General features: G+C 46.1%; 1 protein-coding gene across 6 annotated transcripts in view; it reads left to right on the forward strand.

Moving 5' to 3' along the window:
* Window positions 1-14,297, forward strand: part of CDK5RAP2 (CDK5 regulatory subunit associated protein 2) — a 184,434-nt gene that overhangs the window by 127,207 nt on the left and 42,930 nt on the right. For 5 of the 6 annotated variants that reach the window (XM_061200019.1, XM_061200023.1, XM_061200021.1 and 2 more), the window contains 3 exons: window positions 5,721-5,931; window positions 9,203-9,325; window positions 13,391-13,967. In XM_061200019.1, the coding sequence (XP_061056002.1) occupies window positions 5,721-5,931; window positions 9,203-9,325; window positions 13,391-13,967 (911 nt within the window). The remainder of the gene's footprint in view (window positions 1-5,720; window positions 5,932-9,202; window positions 9,326-13,390; window positions 13,968-14,297) is intronic. The other variant, XM_061200022.1, reaches the window with a different exon arrangement.

The raw sequence follows: 14,297 nt of genomic DNA on the forward strand, positions 1-14,297 counted from the left end.
GGAGTTGGAGTTAGTGGAACCTGGTGAGTGATGCAAGTGGGTGAGGTGCATAAAGGGAATTTTATTTTATTTTATTTTATTTTTTATCACCCCCCCACCGCTTTCCCCCCTTGATGTCCATATGTTTGTTCTCTACATCTGTGTCTCAATTTCTGCCCTGCAAACCGGTTCAACTGTACCATTTTTCTAGGTTCCACATATATGCGCTAACATACGATATTTGTTTTTCTCTTTCTGACTTACTTCACTCTGTATGACAGTCTCTAGATCCATCCACGTCTCTACAAATGACCCAATTTCGTTCCTTTTTATGGCTGAGTAATATTCCGTTGTATATCTGTACCACATCTTCTTTATCCATTCGTCTGTCAATGGGCATTTAGGTTGCTTCCGTGACCTGGCCATTGTAAATAGTGCTGCAATGAACATTGAGGTGCATGTGTCTTTTTGAATTATGGTTTTCTCTGTGTATATGCCCAGTAGTGGGATTCCTGGGTCATATGGTAATTCAATTTTTAGTTTTTTAAGGAACCTCCATACTGTTCTCCATAGTGGCTGTATCAATTTACATTACCACCAACAGTGCAAGAGGGTTCCCTTTTCTCCACAACTTCTCCAGCATTTGTTGTTTGTAGATTTTCTGATGATGCCCATTCTAACTGGTGTGAGGTGATGACCTCATTGTAGTTTTGATTTGCATTTCTCTAATAATTAGTGATGTTGAGCATCTTTTCATGTGCTTCTTGGCCATCTGTATGTCTTCTTTGGAGAAATGTCTATTTAGGTCTTCTGCCCATTTTTGGATTGGGTTGTTTGTTTTTTTGATATTGAGCTGCATGAGCTGTTTATATATTTTGGAGATTAATCCTTTGTCCGTTGATTCGTTTGCAAATATTTTCTCCCATTCTGAGGGTTGTCTTTTCATCTTGTTTATGGTTTCCTTTGCTGTGCAAAAGCTTTGAAGTTTCATTAGGTCCCATTTGTTTATTTTTGTTTTTATTTCCATTACTCTAGGAGGTGGATCTAAAAAGATCTTGCTGTGATTTATGTCAAAGAGTGTTCTTCCTATGTTTTCCTCTAAGAGTTTTATAGTATCCGGTCTTACATTTAGGTCTCTAATCCATTTTGAGTTTATTTTTGTGTATGGTGTTAGGGAGTGTTCTAATTTCATTCTTTTACATGTAGCTGTCCAGTTTTCCCAGCACCACTTATTGAAGAGGCTGTCTTTTCTCCATTGTATATCCTTGCCTCCTTTGTCATAGATTAGTTGACCATAGGTGCGTGGGTTTATCTCTGGGCTTTCTATCTTGTTCCGTTGATCTATGTTTCTGTTTTTGTGCCAGTACCATATTGTCTTGATTACTGTAGCTTTGTAGTATAGTCTGAGCTCAGGGAGTCTGATTCCTCCAGCTCTGTTTTTTTCCCTCAAGACTGCTTTGGCTATTCGGGGTCTTTTGTGTCTCCAAACAAATTTTAAGATTTTTTGTTCTAGTTCTGTAAAAAATGCCATTGGTAATTTGATAGGGATTGCATTGAATCTGTAGATTGCTTTGGGTAGTATAGTCATTTTCACAAATTGATTCTTCCAATCCAAGAACATGGTATATCTCTCCATCTGTTGGTATCATCTTTAATTTCTTTCATCAGTGTCTTATAGTTTTCTGCATACAGGTCTTTTGTCTCCCTAGGTAGGTTTATTCCTAGGTATTTTAGTCTTTTTGTTGCAGTGGTAAATGGGGGAGTTTCCTTAATTTCTCTTTCAGATTTTTCATCATTAGTGTATAGGAATGCAAGAGATTTCTGTGCATTAATTTTGTATCCTGCAACTTTACCAAATTCATTGATTAGCTCTAGTAGTTTTCTGGTGGCATCTTTAGGATTCTCTGTGTATACTATCATGTCATCTGCAAACAGTGACAGTTTTACTTCTTCTTTTCCAACTTGTATTCCTTTTATTTCTTTTTCTTCTCTGATTGCCGTGGCTAGGACTTCCAAAACTATGTTGAATAATAGTGGTGAGAGTGGACAGCCTTGTCTTGTTCCTGATCTTAGAGGAAATGCTTTCAGTTTTTCACCATTGAGAATGATGTTTGCTGTGGGTTTGTCATATATGGCCTTTATTATGTTGAGGTAGGTTCCCTCTATGCCCACTTTCTGGAGAGTTTTTATCATAAATGGGTGTTGAATTTTGTCAAAAGCTTTTTCTGCATCTATTGAGATGATCATATGGTTTTTCTCCTTCAATTTGTTAATATGGTTTATCACATTGATTGATTTACGTACATTGAAGAATCCTTGCATTCCTGGGATAAGTCCCACTTGATCATGGTGTATGATCCTTTTAATGTGTTGTTGGATTCTGTTTGCTAGTATTTTTTTGAGGATTTTTGCATCTATATTCATCAGTGATATTGTCTGTAATTTTCTTTTTTCGTAGTATCTTTGTCTGGTTTTGGTATCAGGGTGATGGTGGCCTCATAGAATGAGTTTGGGAGTGTTCCTTCCTCTGCAATTTTTGGAAGAGTTTGAGAAGGATGGGTGTTAGCTCTTCTCTAAATGTTTGAAAGAATTCACCTGTGAAGCCATCTGGTCCTAGACTTTTGTTTGTTGGAAGATTTTTAATCACAGTTTCAATTTCATTACTTGTGATTGGTCTGTTCATATTTTCTATTTCTTCCTGGTTCAGTCTTGGAAGGTTATACCTTTCTAAGAATTTGTCCATTTCTTCCAGGTTGTCCATTTTATTGGCAGAGTTGCTTGTAGTAGACTCTTAGGATGCTTTGTATTTCTGCGGTGTCTGTTGTAACTTCTCCTTTTTCATTTCTAATTTTATTGATTTGAGTCCTCTCCCTCTTTTTCTTGATGGGTCTGGCTAATGGCTTATCAATTTTGTTTATCTTCTCAAAGAACCAGCTTTTAGTTTTATTGATCTTTGCTATTGTTTTCTTTGTTTCTATTTCATTTATTTCCGCTCTGCTCTTTATGATTTCTTTCCTTCTGCCAACTTTGGGTTTTGTTTGTTCTTCTTTCTTTAGTTGCTTTAGGTGTAAGGTTAGATTGTTTACTTGAGATTTTTCTTGTTTCTTTAGGTAGGCTTGTATAGCTATAAACTTCCCTCTTAGAACTGCTTTTGCTGCATCCCATAGGTTTTGGATCGTCGTGTTTTCATTGTCATTTGTCTCTAGGTATTTTTTGATTTCCTCTTTGATTTCTTCGGTGATCTCTTGGTTATTTAGTAACGTATTGTTTAGCCTCCGTGTGTTTGTGTTTTTTACGTTTTTTTCCCTGTAATTCATTTCTAATCTCCTAGCGTTGTGGTCAGAAAAGATGCTCAATATGATTTCAATTTTCTTAAATTTACTGTGGCTTGATTTGTGACCCAAGATGTGATCTATCCTGGAGAATGTTCCGTGCGCACTTGAGAAGAAAGTGTAATCTGCTCTTTCTGGATGGAATGTCCTATAAATATCAATTAAATCTATCTGGTCTATTGTGTCATTTAAAGCTTCTGTTTCCTTATTTATTTTCATTTTGGATGATCTGTCCATTGGTGTAAGTGAGGTGTTAGAGTCCCCCACTATTACTGTGTTACTGTCGATTTCCTCTTTTATAGCTGTTAGCAGTTGCCTTACGTATTGAGGTGCTCCTATGTTGGGTGCATATATATTTATAATTGTTATATCTTCTTCTTGGATTGATCCCTTGATCATTATGTAGTGTCCTTCCTTGTCTCTTGTAACATTCTTTATTTTAAAGTCTATTTTATCTGATATGAGTATTGTTACTCCAGCTTTCTTTTGATTTCCATTTGCATGGAATATCTTTTTCCATCCCCTCACTTTCAGTCTGTATGTGTTCCTAGGTCTGAAGTGAGTCTCTTGTAGACAGCATATAGATGGGTCTTGTTTTTGTATCCATTCAGCAAGCCTGTGTCTTTTGGTTGGAGCATTTAATCCATTCACGTTTAAGGTAAGTATCGATATGTATGTTCCTGTGACCGTTTTCTTAATTGTTTTGGGTTTGTTTTTATAGGTCCTTTTCTTCTCTTGTGTTTCCCACTTAGAGAAGTTCCTTTAGCATTTGTTGTAGAGCTGGTTTGGTGGTGCTGAATTCTCTTAGCTTTTGGTTGTCTGTAAAGCTTTTGATTTCTCCATCGAATCTGAATGAGATCCTTGCTGGGTAGAGTAATCTTGGTTGTAGGTTCTTCCCTTTCATCACTTTAAGTATATCATGCCACTCCCTTCTGGCTTGTAGAGTTTCTGCTGAGAAATCAGCTGTTAACATTATGGGAGTTCCCTTGTATGTTATTTATTGTTTTTCCCTTGCTGCTTTCAGTAATTTTTCTTTGTCTTTAATTTTTGCCAATTTCATTACTATTTGTCTCAGCGTGTTTCTCCTTGGGTTTATCCTGTATGGGACTTGCTGCGCTTCCTGAACTTGGGTGGCTATTTCCTTTCCCATGTTAGGGAAGTTTTCGACTATAATCTCTTCAAGTATTTTCTCGGGTCCTTTCTCTCTCTCTTCTCCTTCTGGGACCCCTATAATGCGAATGTTGTTGCGTTTAATGTTGTCCCAGAGGTCTCTTAAGCTGTCTTCATTTCTTTTCATTCTTTTTTCTTTATTCTGTTCCGCAGCAGTGAATTCCACCATTCTGTCTTCCAGGTCACTTATCCGTTTTTCTGCCTCAGTTATTCTGCTGTTGATTCCTTCTAGTGTAGTTTTCATTTCAGTTATTGTATTGTTCATCTCTGTTTGTTTGTTCTTTAATTCTTCTAGGTCTTTGTTAAACATTTCTTGCATCTTCTCCATCTTTGCCTCCATTCTTTTTCCGAGGTCCTGGATCATCTTCACTATCATTATTCTGAATTCTTTTTCTGGAAGGTTGCCTATCTCCACTTCATTTAGTTGTTTTTCTGGGGTTTTATCTTGTTCCTTCATCTAATACATAGCCCTCTGCCTTTTCATCTTGTCTATCTTTCTGTGAATGTGGTTTTTGTTCTACAGGCTGCAGGATTGTAGTTCTTCTTGCATCTGCTGTCTGCCTTCTGGTGGATGAGGCTATCTAAGAGGCTTGTGCAAGTTCCCTCAGGGAATTTTTAAAATGGCTCCCAGTTTTGGTCTGTGCAGCAAGCGGAGGGTGGTCTGATTCACCGAGACAGAGGTCGTTGGAGTGCTGTAGCTGTGGGATGCAGGCCTGGGGTGATAGAATGAAAGAGCCCAGCTTTCAGTTGACTTGGGAGGGCTGGTGGGCCGTCAGAAATGTGTAGGTTGGGAAGGTTCAGAGTTCTGGGCCTGAGAAATAGCCATGGGACTAGGCACCTAGTGGCCCCCGAAAACCTTAGTAAGGGGTGGTTCTGGTGGCCTAGCGGGGTGAGAGGCAGATTGACTTAGGCTTAGGAAAGGGTGGGAAGTGAGGAAATAGATATGGAGCTAGACAACGTTTCCCAGAAGGTTGTGTGGGGAAAAGGACTGCTGTATAGGGAGCATCTGGAACGTTCAGGGAGACACGGCCGGGCTTAAGAGGGTGTCGAGGAGGAACAGCTTGGCACTTGTCAGTCAGAGGAGGGACCTGCCAAGACACAGATCTGCAGGCTGGGGGATAAACGGAGGTGCCGTTATCTGGACAGGCACTTTGAGTCCTGTTTTATAAGGTTGGCACGAGCGTGTTGACTGTGCGACCCGAGGAAGTGTATTCATCGTCTCCCTGGGTGTACTTTCAGGACGTGAAGAAGTCCCGCTTGCCCATCCTGATAAAACCATCGCGCTCACTAGGGAGTGTGTGCCGGCTCCCTGCCCCCCAGGAGGTGGTGGCCCAGCAGCAGGGGGAGCTGAAGGAGTTTAAAATTCGCAACAAGCCACGTCACCAGAAGTTAATTCTGGCTGAAGCAGTGATGGAGGGGAGGCCAGCGCCAGACAAAGCGCTCCTGAAAGGTAAGCACCAAGGAAACCGTATCCTCTGCGAGAAGATGAACGGCCTGACAGGATGGCCAGAAATGTCAGCCGCGTTGTTTGGAATTGCAATACGTTTGAGTCTAAATTTCATGAATTGCAGTGACTAATCTTGACTCTTGACAAATATACAATCGAGGGAACACGATAAGGAAAGCTCATTTGTTGCTTTCATTTTATTCCAGAGGGGGCAGAGGGCGACTGGTCGTGCTCCCAGGCCTTGTGAGGTCACCGCCCCCTTCACTTGCAGTTGTCTGGGGGTCCGTCTGTGGAGGCCTCAGTCCTCTTTGCAGGGTTCTCTGGATGGCCAGGCCGCAGTTGTTCGGGTCCTTTGGGGCTCATTCCAAACCCTACTGCCCTTATGGCTTCTAGAAGTGACCTGCCTCCCTACTCACTTGGAATCTGCTGTCTTTGCTCTCCTGGGAGCTCCCCAAGTAGAGAGCCTTGGGGTTACAGAGTATCAGGGTAAGACTCCTAGACTTGGAGGGAGCACATCAGTGGGATCCTCTAGCCTGAGACAGTGGTGCTTAAGCGATGTTGCCCCTTTGAGAGTCTGAGGAAAGCTGAGGGCCTTCTCACGCGTGTAGCACCGTACATTATCTTTAGCGCGCTCGTGAATCCACAGGAGCACTTCTGTTGACTCCTGATTTTGAACTTCTGCTCCAAGCGAATGACAGCAGCACACAATAACAAGAACGGCAACAGTGATCTTTTATGTATTTATTCGGAAAGGATGTGTCAGGTCCTCCTGTGTGCCAGGCACTGGGGAGATAGTGAACAAAAGAGACCGAGTCTGTGTCCAGCTTGTATATCACAGGGGGAGGAAGACAGTAAGCCGTGAGCAGATGTATCGTGTGTGAAATGATCGGTGCTGTGGAGGGAGATAAAGCCGGTGAAGGACACGGGTAATGTGGAGCGGGGGTCAGGTTTGCTAAGGTACGTGGAGTCGTAGAGAGCGCCTCCCCGATGAGGCGATATTCGGGCGGAACCAGGAGGAGAAGGGGTCAGGGAGGTGGTAGACCCACTAGGCCCTCATAGGCCAGTCTAGGACTTCGTCTTTTACTCCAGGTAAGATTGGAAACGGCCAGAGGGTTTTGAGCAGCGGAGTCCGGTGATCTGACTTATGCTTTAACGCAGGGATTGGCAAACTGTGACCTGTGTGCCAGGCTCGCTGTGGGTTTTTGTAAAGTTTTATGGGCGCACGGCCCCCTGCGTTCATTTGCGCGTTGTCTGTGACGGCCTTTGCGCTGTGATGCAGGGTTGAGTAGTTGTGATGGAGACCCTGGGGCTTGCAGTCTCAAATATTTGTTATTTGGCTTTTGAAGAAAAGTAGGCTGGCCTCTGCTTTAAAGGATCACTTTTAATGTGAACCATGGGAAAGATGGAGATGTCATACCCTGAGATGGAAGGATTGAGGAGAGCCAGGCTCGGGGGGCCTCAGGGGTCTGGTTTGGAACTCTCGAGATGCCTGTTGCAGGAGAGGTCTGGGCCAGCTCAGCGTGTTGCTGGTATTTGAAGCTCTGAGGCTTGGAGACAAAGGAGGTAGGTCTGGGAACCGAGCCTGGGCCTGAGAAGGAGCAGCCAGTGGGGTGGGCGGCCCAGGGAGCATGGCCTCCTGCAGCCGAGTGGAGAGCAGATTAGCTGTGTCGGATATGCTAGTGAGACAAGTAAGTCAAGGACTGGGGTTTGGCCTTGGGATTTAACGTTGGGGGAGTCCTTTGGGGACCTTGAAGGGCACTGTTTCCATGGAGCGGGCAGGGCTACTGGCGTGGGTTCCAGAGAGAATGGAGGAGAGAAATTGGATACAACAAGAATAGGCAACTCGTGCGGGGGGGTTTGCCATAGAGGGGTGGAGAGGAGCAGGGCAGTCGGGGGCCACAGTGGCCATGAATCTCGAGGGATTCCATGAATCGGGACGGTGGGCGTCTGCAGGAAGGCGGGTGTTGTCAGTGGTGTAGTCTCACGGCATGAGCTGCAAAGCCGGAGTTCTTAGGGAAGAGAGAGAATGTTCTGGAAGTGTCAGTGAAGAGCGAAGGTGCTCACACATTTCCAGGCCCGTAGTACAAGGGGAAGAAACGTCCACTCCTGGGGAGGTCGCAGGAGAAGCAGTGTTTGCTGAGGAAGGGTTGGAGACCGAGGTGGACGACTGCGTCCGAGCGGGGGGTTTTCAGAGCGGTTCAGGCCTGGGAGGTGACTGGGGGCCTCGGCCTGCCCGTGGTAGTAAAATAAAACGAGTGCCCGTTACTTACTGAGCCCCGCTGTCCACTTTACGTACATGATCTTGTTGAATCCTCCTAACAGTCCTCTGAGGCAAGGATGCTAATTATTCCCATCTGATCGTTGAGGCAGCAGTTTCAGAGATAAAGGGACTTGGCTACGGTCACACTGTTGCTGACATCCCAACCCGGATCGGAACCAGCCTGCCTGATTTCAGAGCCTTTACTTTTCCCCTACTGTTTCTGGGAGCCTAGTACATGATACCGTGCGTATGGATTTTACATTGAGCCACGTAGCCAGAGGTATTTTCTGTTTAATCTTAGGTTCTCTTTTGGGTTTACCACAGTTGAGGTTTTAAGATAAGTTGGGCTTTGGTAAGATTGCTCTTCCCTCCCTCCTTCCTTTCCCAGCGTCCTTCATCCATCCATCTACCCATCCAGGCACCTGTTCACTCATGCAGTGAATATTCCCCGAGCGCCTGCTGTGTTCCTGGCCTCACGCACAGGGTGTAGGGGAGAGAGAGGGGAAGAAGATGCAGTCTCTGCCTTCTGAGGGCTCCCTGTCTCCTGGGGCGGGGACAGTGCTGTGTGAGCAGGACAGGGACCGCGGCAAAGGTGGCTGAGCCGCACAGAGGCCCTGGCACCTTGCCCAGGGCTTGCCATTTGCGCTTAACAATGTTTTGATTTCTTGCTGAGACCCTGGGGTGCCTCAGCCAGGGGCTACTTCTGCAGCTGCCTGGAAGGCCCCTGAGGCCCCTCTTCTTGGGAAAAGCGGGCATGAGTCTATAGAATTCATTTTCTCACTCATGGTTTTTCAAGAGCCTGGACTTCAACCGTTTCAGACAAGCTGCAGTGTATTTATGCTTTTTATGTCCTGTTATGGCAGCTCGATAGATCAATTTTATCTTATGAATTGCATTTTGCCTCCCCAGTGTTTTTATTTTCCCTGTTGTATCTTTGTGTTCTTCTTAGTTGCTTGGCTAAGTTTCAAGCCTATGGTTTTATCTGGTTTTCTTTCTCTTCGTGGATGCCTGTAGCCCAGCCCTTCGTGGGAGCAGCCTACCGGGACAGCCCGGGAGAGCGAGAAGGACCCAAAGCCACGCCCTGTGTCTGGAGAGACAAGGAAAGGGACGAGGATCAACAGGCCAGCTGCGAGACCGGTCAGAATTCACCCCCTATGCCTATTGAACAGCTACTTTGTGCCGGGCACCATTTGGGGTGTTTTATTACAAAAATTATTACTAAGCCCTGCAACAGCCATCCTAGGGCGTCATCACTGTTCCCATGTGACACTTGAGGAGGCTGAGGGTTTTGAGAGTCAGGGTGTAGTAGGGTGTCGGAGCTTGCAGTCCATTTGTCTGGCACTTTTCTACCAGGCAGCGGCCTGGGCTCTGGTGGTTCAGCCTCAGAGGACTCAGTGCCTGCCCTCAGGGGCCTCGCCCTCAGCCAGCCGTCCTCAGCGTTCCTGCAGTGCTGGCTGGTGTGAGGTGTGCACGTTGGCCTCCCGCCGCCCAGGGGTGGGGTGGACGAGGGGCAAGCCTGAGCTGACACCTGGTTTGGGGGTTTGTCAGGTGGGTCAGTGGGAAAGGTACAGAGACGTGAGCGAGGCCCCAGGCAAGCTGTATCCTTCTTAGAATTGTGAAGTATCGCAGGCATACAAATAAGCACAGAGAATAATAACAGTATTCATGATCCCATTCAACCACGAACAGATGCTTACATTTTTTCTTTTACCTTAGATTCTTTTTTCCCCCTTAATTAAAAAAAAAAAAAGAAATCACCATTAAGGTGGCCCTGATTCACTCTGTAAGAAATCATTGTCTTCAGGATCCTAAATTTGTCATGGGGAAATCCAGTCTCTGGGGAAATACTGAGCCGTGGGCCCTGTTCCCAGTGGCGTATGCTTCCCAAGGCCTGCAGTCAGTGCGCTGAATACGTGGTCACAGGCTTCCGCGTGTTCTGGGCTTTGAGGAGAAAGCCACTCTCCCAGATAATCAAGTGCCCTTTAGCTGAACTGTAGGAAGGTCCAGAACTGCACTGTTTCCTATAATGTAAATAAATGGGCCTGGGGACATCTTTTGATTTCTTGTTCATGATTAGTTGGTTACTAAAGGCTTCTTGACTGATTGGCAGTTTCCCCTTTCCTCTCAAATCCCCATCATGAGTGACCTCTTTTCCTTTTTCTTATTGTGCTTGCCTCCGCCTGAATTTCCTCCCTTTAACTGTTGCCCAGCTGATGCCTCATCCTCCTGGTCTCTGCTTAAACGTCACTTTCCAGGGAAGGCCTTCCTGAACATTCCCATCAGCCCGCCACGTTTTGGTCTCGTAGTGTCTTTGCTCAGTGACTGCCCTCCACGAGGCTGGTACTGCCTGTGATGACTTCACTGCTGGCTCTTCCTCAGTAGCTCCTGGACAGAAACTTGATAAATGGATGAAGGGGGTGCCACAGTCATTACTGGCCTTCACATCGAGGGTTGAGGACTGTCTTTCCTTGTTATGCCCCCCTGAGATGGGGACCCCAGTTGCAGGAGGGATATATCAGGAGGCAGTATTCAGACGGATGGACCACCAGGCTTGGACAGGGGGCTCTGCTGCTTACTTGCCCTGAACCTTGGGCAAGTTCTTATCTCTAAACCTCAATTTCCTCTTCTGTAAAATGGGGTTATGAGTGACGCCTCACAGGGTTGTTGTGATGATTAAATGGACAGCATAGCTGAAGTGCTGGGTGCCTGGGCCAGGTCCCAGCACATAGTTAGTTATGTGTCCTGACGCCTTGATACACCTGCAGGTTCACTCTGTACACTACGGCTTATAATCCTCCATCTCTCACACCCTCTCACACCTTCTCAAGTCAAAATTATGAGTGTCAAGTGTCTGAGTGTGTTGTAAGGAGCAGAGTTTAAAGTGGAGGTCTAAGTGTGGATGTGAGGATGACACCTCCCAGTCATGATGAGGGTGTGTGTGTGTGTGTGTGCGCGCGCGTGTGTGTGTCTAAACAGTCTGTGTCACAAAAGGACACATGTACAGGGCTTACATTTGTCTTTGCCTCATGATTACTTAGCGAAAGTCGTCAGAACTGATCTTTATTCCCATGAGTGAAATCACTTCTTGCCATGAAATTCCATTATCGTGAGGTTGTTATAACAAAGATATTTCCTTATCTTGGAGTGTGATTCCCTGGAAAAAAGCCTTGTTGAGATTTCTCCCTCTGTATCTCTTACACTCGTTCAGCCAGCAGGACTTACTGAGTACCTTCGCTGCTCCAGGCCCCATGCCAGACACTGGAGAAACAGGTGAATGACATGGTCTCCACCCTAAAGGACCTCAAGAGATGAGTGTTTCTAACAAATTTTGTGCACTAAAAATGCTCTATCAGGAGTGCTTCCTTGAGGTCATGTAGCAGCAGCTTTCTAAAATAAAAATGTTTATTTTATGGTATTTGCATCATGAGCAGAGAGACAAGAATGGGCTTAAAGCCACGAGGAGCAGCCGCAGAACCCAGAAATTGGAATATACAGTCTGACAAGGATTTGTATGTGCCTCTCCTTCTGAGAGGTCTCCTAGGTCATCTCATCCAACCCACATTGCTGCCCTGGCAGTGTTTCCCCAAGTCCACAAGCCTTTGTTTGTGAGCCTCCTGTGATAGGCGTCCTCTTCCATCTTTGAACACTTTCAGGGAAGCAAAGGATATTGGTATTAGTTGGTCTCCTTCGCTGCTGTGTACCAGACACTGTTAGCTTTTTCGCGGGTATTGTCCCATTTGATCCTGAAAACAAAACAGAAGCCTTAGCCTTCGCAGTAATTGATATTCTCTCCATTTTGCAAATGAAGCTACTGGTGCTCAGAGAGGCTAAGTCACTTGCCTAAGGTCACGCAGCTAGTAAGTGGCAGAGCCACAGTTTGAAACCAGATCCGTTGGATTTCAGAGATGGGTTTTTCTAGTATATTCTGCTGCCTCTTAGGTATTCAAACCACTCCTTGTATTGAGCTGAGCTTTCCCTGGACAGCAGGCATTGTGGTATGTGGTTAAGGACAGAAGCTCTAGACTCAGGCCTGACCTTGAAACCTCACAACAAGCACATAAGACATCTCTTTGGGGAAACTGAGGCTCTGGGCAGTGAGTTACTTGCCTAACGCTGTGCAGCCAGCAAGCAGCAAAGCTGGGTATGCGCCCTCTCCTCTTTGGCTTCAAAGCTGCGTATTCTTTCTGCAGTACCATTCCGCCTCCCACAGGAGTTCGGCCATATACCTGGGGATTTAAACTAGCTGTAAGGAGATATTTCCTGGTAGGATTGTGAGTCAGTGAAACAGCTTGCTACCGGGGACATCACGGCATCTCCGGAAACTTGTCGATGTGGAAATGAGAGGACGACTCTCATCTGCTGTGGATTTTAGAATTACTGGTTTTTGATGTTCCTTCACTCATTCCCCAGTATTTCTTCAGCCCTTCATTTACACCAGGTCTGGGCTGGGTACTGAACGAGGCACTGAGAATGTGAAGATGAAAGGCCAGTCCCTGCTGGGAAGGAACTTGCAGTCCAGTGAGGGAGAGAGGAACCCAAGTAACTAAGTGCTGTGTAAATAAATGAATAAGCCAACTGTCAATCATATGCTAGCACCGAGCACGTGGTACCTCTGTCTCGGGTGTTATGTATAAGGTGCTGTGGAAGCACAGAGGGGAGTGACTGTTTTGCATAGCTTGAAGATGGGCTTGCAGAGGAGAGAAAATCAGATCTAGGTGTTGAAGGATGAGGAGGAGTTCACTGAGGAGGAGTTAAGTAGGGAGCCAAGCGTATTCCAGGTAGCGGGAACAGCACATGCAAAAGCATGGAGGCACGAGCAGCCTGGTGTGTGCAGGGACTTATGGTTAATTTAGTAGGGACTCTCCATAGGTGGTGCCAGGGGATGTTCCTGAACAGGTTGCCTGGAAGTAGATCAAGCAGGGTCTCAGATGCTGTGAGAAGAAGTTTCGATTTAATCCTCAAGATAGTGGGGATATGGATGAGTTTTAGGTGGTGGTTATCGTGGTCGAATTCACTTTTTAGAACAGTCGCTCTGAGGAAGAGGATGGATTGAGAGGGAAGAGGGAAGGCCAAGAGCCAGGCGGGCTTGGTGGGAGGCTCCTGCAGTGGTTTCTGCTTGGCGGTGGCTGTGAGGAAGGACCGAGGGGATGGATTTCAGCAGTGGAGATGGAGACACCGACATAAATGTGTTTTGATTTTCAGACGCCGAAATTTACCAGCCTGATGACCTTGCCATCTTTCCACCATGCGAAGAGAATCCTTCTGAAGATTTTCCAGGCCCCACTTCCGTAGCTACATACTTGAGTCCTAAGAGTCAGTTTTCCGCTAAAGTCAGTGTGGTTGAGACCGATCAGCTGGAGAACAGCGATACCTCAAATGATAAAGAAACCTTAAAACGGAAAATCTGTGACTTGGAAACCGAGCTCGAGGTCTACCGGAACTTCATATTGCAGCTTCAAAAGCACTCCCAGTTCAGTGAGGCCATCATCACAGTTTTGTGTGGGAGAGAAGGGGCCCAGGACGGCTTGAACAAGTCCAAGGGCAGTACCGACGAAGAAGAAATGACCTTTTCAAGTTTGCACCAAGTACGTTACGTGAAACACATGAAACTCCTCCACCCGCTGGCCCCAGAGACGATTGACGGCAGGGCGCTGGAGAGCCTCCGGCTGCAGCTGGTGGACCAGGAATATGAACTGCAGCAGGAGCAGAATTTGAACCTGGAACTTTTCGGTGAAATCCATAACCTGCAGAATAAGTTCAGAGATCTCTCACCCTCAAGGTACGTCCCACCTGTCTTCTCCCACGTTTAAGCCTGCAGTTCCCCAACTTGCCACTAGGCCGGCGCCCCTGAGCTAAAAGGGAATGCTGCCCTGTGATGGGGGTCCGGTGTGTGCTGGGGAAGGCTTGAAGGCACCGTTAAGGTAGCTACGCCTGCGGGGAAGTGACATGTGAGGCCACAAGGAACAGTGGCTGTGCACATACTAGTCTGTGTCTTCTGAAATTGGCCAAGCAGGTTTTGCCCTCCTCAGGCTGGGGACTCGGGGTAAAGGTTTTATACCAGTCACGTGGTGAGTTATAGTAAGTTTGCCGAATGGCAGTGTTTACCCCT

This window comes from Eubalaena glacialis, chromosome 9 (genome assembly GCF_028564815.1).
Source record: "Eubalaena glacialis isolate mEubGla1 chromosome 9, mEubGla1.1.hap2.+ XY, whole genome shotgun sequence".
In the NCBI taxonomy this organism is placed as follows: domain Eukaryota; kingdom Metazoa; phylum Chordata; class Mammalia; order Artiodactyla; family Balaenidae; genus Eubalaena; species Eubalaena glacialis.